The following is a 4,886-nucleotide window of genomic DNA, read 5'->3' as shown; positions in this document are numbered from 1 at the left end:
CTATCAAAGAGGAGGTAGTGCTCTAATGCATATATTGGCACATTAGAAGGACCATGTTTCTTTCTTACCAGCCCTGCAAATGATCACATGAAAGTTCAAATCATAAGTCGCAGCCATATTTTCAGCATAAATGGATTTTATAAAACGAACACTAGAAGTTTTCATGCACTACACCAAAAATTGAATGTTGCACCACAAAGTTGAAATCAGCAACCTAACTGAACCTAATATTAATATTCTACAAAATGAATGTATAATTAGACTTTCTTGCCCTTTCCATTTCTAACTAGTTCCATATTGCATGCAAAACAAGAGTCACTTAATTACAAACACCACAAACTTTGGACCAGTGATGTCTCATGGGATGGTTGCACAGCCAACACATCTTTTTCAGCCTATGGGCATAGGACAGTCATAGAATATGAAAAGTAAAAAAGGTAGCTAATGCTCATTACAGTAAGATAAACCTAATCTCTACACATTATTGATTCAGCGCTACCGCATTTGCCCAAGCACATTTCATTGTAATATGGACTATGAATTAGTTTAGAAAAAGTAGCCAATAAGTTCCGAGGAAATGAATATCTATATAATAATAAATTTTCAATAGACCATCTTCTATGTAAAACAAGAAGAACATACCTAAACTAAGGTTCGTGTTGGGACACTTCGCATGTCTGATGTGATTGTAGTCATCATCACCAGTACCTTCATAATTAAATGTGATGCAATCAACCGATAATAGATAATGAGCAGCCGCTTCAATAGCAACACAAGCAAAACCTCACCGTGTGAAGTGAATCCGTGTTGGCCGCCATTGTTTGGTTTTGTTCCCTGAGTCTAGCAGTTGTTTTCATTCCTTGTTCTAGAGAATAGAACACCAGTATATCCATCAACTTTTGATTAGCTAACTTGGAAAAGTTTCATACACATAATTTTCAAGCAACAAATTATCTTAAATAGTAATATCAACTGCAGCCACGGTTAGGAAAAGTGTAAAAATTAACAAGACACCAGAAAGTACTCAAACATAAGAAGTATGGCCAGCCACTGCACACAAGTTATACTTAACATCATATCATATGTAAAAATTGTTGAAGGCACTGTTTAGCACTTCTTTTTTCATTCTTAACAGCCATAATTATACTAGAAGCAAAGGAAAATCTAAGTGAACATCAGAATTAATAATTGATCTAAAGTCTTATTGTTCTACATGCATAAACACGGACCTATTAGAGCACAATGTTAATTCTACTGCAGTTAACTACTAAATGTTTAACTAGCAACCATTTCAATTATTTAAGCTCTGCACCTTCAATTCTCGCTCCTAATTTCCCTTTCCCATATTGAAGAACCAGCTAGCTGGAAGAAGCATCAATTATGAGCAGCTTATAATGGTGCACAAGCAATCAAGAAAAAAGATTTTCTCAAGGATACATGAAATTATATCACATGGCATATGTCTATTGTTATTTATTACACTTAATAAGCATTACTATTTCCTCAAGTGTCCCTGTCTTGAACCATGAAGAAAGAGAAGGTTGGTTAAGAAAGAAGCAATGAGGGTTAAAGCACTAAAACACCAACCTTCTCTTCTTTTCTTTCTTCTTTAGGCTATCCAAAACATCTATTAATAACATTAAAGCTCGATAGCACCACTAAATCACCAAAATTAGAAATAGAATAGTATTTAGAAAAATGAAATACTCATGGAGAGGATTTACTATGAACACAAAAAATCAGTAGAACCATGACTTGTCACATACCTGAAAATTTTTACATTGTTTTGCAAACCGAACTCTTTCCAGCAACCATTAGAATTCAGCTGTGGCAGTGCGTGCAGGCGTGCTTATGCGTACCATGATGAAGCCTTCCTTCACGGGAGATTTCCTTTCACTAAGCTACGTAAACAAAGTAAGTTTGAGAACCAAGAAACGGGAGCAGCAGAAAATTTTACTCTCTACTTGAAAATTCTTAACCTCCAATCAATCCACATAGAATAATGCACAACCAAACAAATGTGAGAGTATGAAAGTTGTAATTAAATCTAAAGTCACAAAGTAATTATTTCGAGGGCTCTCACTTTGTTTTGGAACTTGACATTCAAAGCATCAGTGGTTACAACATCGAGGGTGAAAGTGGATTTGAATACACACCTATCTTCCTTGCACCAAATCCCCTTTTCGGATGCACCTTCACGAGTTGTTGCAAGATGTTGATCAAGATAGGATGTATCAGATAGTTGATGTATTATAGCTACAACAGTTTCTGAAGTCTTCTTTTTCCAAAGATATGAAACGAACTTTAGATGTTGAAATGACTGAACACATAACAGCAAAATTATTTAACCAAACACTAGCTGACCTCATTACATACATAATTGATATGTTTTAACCAATTTTCATTAATCTTGCGTGCATGAAAAGAATAAAAAATTTTGCATACAGGGTTATTTTGTATGAAAAATAAATATGTTAAAGGATACTTATGTCAATATACATTTTGTCAACCAAAAGTGGTTAATATACAGTTTGGAAAGAAGAAATCTAGACCTTCTTTGACAGTCTCATCTGCAAGTTATCAGAAAATTCAAACTCTTTGAAGAGTATCGTGGCAGCACAAGGAACACAGGTTACTTTCTTACTTGTGATTATGTGTTCCGCTAGCATCCTGAATCTAGAATTGGTGAACCATATACAAATTTCTCGAAGGTATTGACAGCAACATCTTTTGCTATGCTTGAGTCATTATGTGATGATTGAGCCTGTAATTGGCCATAACATGAGTATCTATAGAAAAATATTATATACTTCTGCTAAGAGGAAAGAATCTAATCAAGAGAAAAAAAAAAGTAATTCATGGGACAAACAAAAAAAGACAGAAATGGTGGTGTGCCATGCAGAAAATGTAATATCCGTATTTAGGAATAATTGTATAGTATGTACACAAATGACATGCAAAAAATATCTTTTCTTTCTCTCCTTTAAAATTTTTACTCTCTGCTTCAAAATTCTTAACCTCCAATTGATACTGAATAATGTTTGCACATACAACCAAATAAATGTGAGTGTGTGAAAGTTGCAATTACAACTAAAGCGAGAAAGCAATTATTCCGTGGCCTCTCACCTTGTTTTGGAACTTGATATTCAAAGCATTAGTGACCACAACCTGAACACGGTGTTCAGGGTCGTGCTCAGGGTCAATAGAAGAGGCAAATAATGGAGTTGAATACACACCTATCTTCCTTTTTCACCAAATCACCTGTCCAGAACCACCTTCATGAGTTGTTGCAAGGCGCTGATCAGAGAGTTCAAATACACACCAACATTTGATAGTCCTAAAGGATCCACTGTAATTTGGGTATCAACAATTTGCTTCTTCTGAAACTTCAGCATCATATGTAGGAGACGCCTGAACAATGTATGGTTGGTAGGGCCACTATGTGTAGTTTTATTGTCTTCATTGACCTTTATATAGAAGGTTTTGATTGCTTTTGGATAGTTACAAACAATACTATGTGCTTGGAACTTCTATTCGGTCAAGTATCTGTTATCATAATTAGGGGGGAAATAAATCATGTATAAACTATGAGTTGATGAATTGAAGATTATGGATAGAAGATATGACAATTATCTTTCAAGTTCAGAAGCTAAATCAATTACCCATTCTACTTTATTTTGAAACTTCGTCACTTTCTTTGCTTCCTCAAGAATGGCAACTGCCAGGGTGTAAGTGAGTCTGTGCAACGTGGATTTTGAAACCATTTCAAGTTGTTGGAGGGCAGTTTTATCAATAAATTTGGCCATGAACTCCATATCATCATAGCAATGGTCAAGCAACCACTGAGAAAGAAACCTCACATATGCTTCCGCATAGTTCATATCATCCTAGAAAAGTGTCAACTCTCTTATGTGCTATGCTAGAGCATACTTGGAAGTATTAAAAAGGTTAATAATAGCCATTAATAAACTTCGTAAGTTTCTGGGCAACATAATGGTTATTCTGTCGATTTTCAGAGAAATATTGATTGGTAATCTCGTTATTTAACTGTAGTTATAAATGAGGAAAAAGAATCTAATGAAAAAGTTACAAAACTAGTAGATTTAACTCAACTAATCCTATCCAAAAGGATAGAAAAATATTAGAACACTCCCACTGAATCTGGGTCATAGCAAAGTGAGGATATGTAGCACCCATATAGATTTTACACAATTAGTCAATATATTACAGAGAAAAATTTTCAGTATGCATACATTTGTCCTATAAGATCATTTTTGTGTATTTCTCAAGGAGCGGAATATATAGCATTTTTCATGTGTACCCAAAATTATGTTCCAATACATAGAAAAACTTATGATCAACACACTTGTATATCAGCAAATGCTATCTCAGGTTCTACCGTCCTAAATTCAACAAGATGTCTTAAAGTATGCGAGTGTTCTGCTCGAAATGTCGTCCTCAAGGTATATAACACGACTGAGCACATAAGCATATGTTTCAACCTACAGTTGTTCTGATACAATAAAAAGTGCTTGCCTTGCCTGGCGAAAGAGTCTTCAGCATAACCAATTTTTCCATCCTTCTTCGGAATGCCACCACCAAACATCTCTTAGCCAAATTGTATATCTCATGTAGCTTTGAGAGGTTCTTTTTACCCTGCTGATACGGTCATCTTAGAGGAATAATCCATAAAATTAAAGACAGCTATAATAATATAATATTTAAATATTTTTAGAATAATTATTGTCAGTTATATTGGTAAATCAATATCATGGTCAGAATCTATCACCTCCCAACCAAAAATAGTAGTCAGATAAAGTCTAAATAAAGACTTTTACACAGGATTTTCAGATAGCCATCAAGAAATGTGACAATTTTTAGATATA

The 4,886-nt window shown here is 34.5% G+C and overlaps 1 protein-coding gene across 1 annotated transcript; it reads right to left on the bottom strand.

The window, feature by feature from the left end:
* Nucleotides 1-2,662: 2,662 nt before the first annotated feature.
* LOC105179834 (asparagine--tRNA ligase, cytoplasmic 1) lies at nucleotides 2,663-4,606 on the bottom strand. Its single transcript, XM_011103471.1, has 5 exons — nucleotides 4,367-4,606; nucleotides 3,663-3,887; nucleotides 3,262-3,297; nucleotides 3,127-3,168; nucleotides 2,663-2,764 (listed from the first exon to the last, which is right to left on the bottom strand). The coding sequence occupies exons 1-5, from the start codon at nucleotides 4,604-4,606 to the stop codon at nucleotides 2,663-2,665; spliced, it is 645 nt and encodes a 214-aa protein (XP_011101773.1).
* Nucleotides 4,607-4,886: the final 280 nt, after the last annotated feature.

Source organism: Sesamum indicum, unplaced genomic scaffold (assembly GCF_000512975.1).
Source record: "Sesamum indicum cultivar Zhongzhi No. 13 unplaced genomic scaffold, S_indicum_v1.0 scaffold00220, whole genome shotgun sequence".
In the NCBI taxonomy this organism is placed as follows: Eukaryota; Viridiplantae; Streptophyta; class Magnoliopsida; order Lamiales; family Pedaliaceae; genus Sesamum; species Sesamum indicum.
The sequence above is the reverse complement of the archived record's forward strand: the minus strand, read 5'-3'. Positions and strand labels throughout refer to the sequence as shown.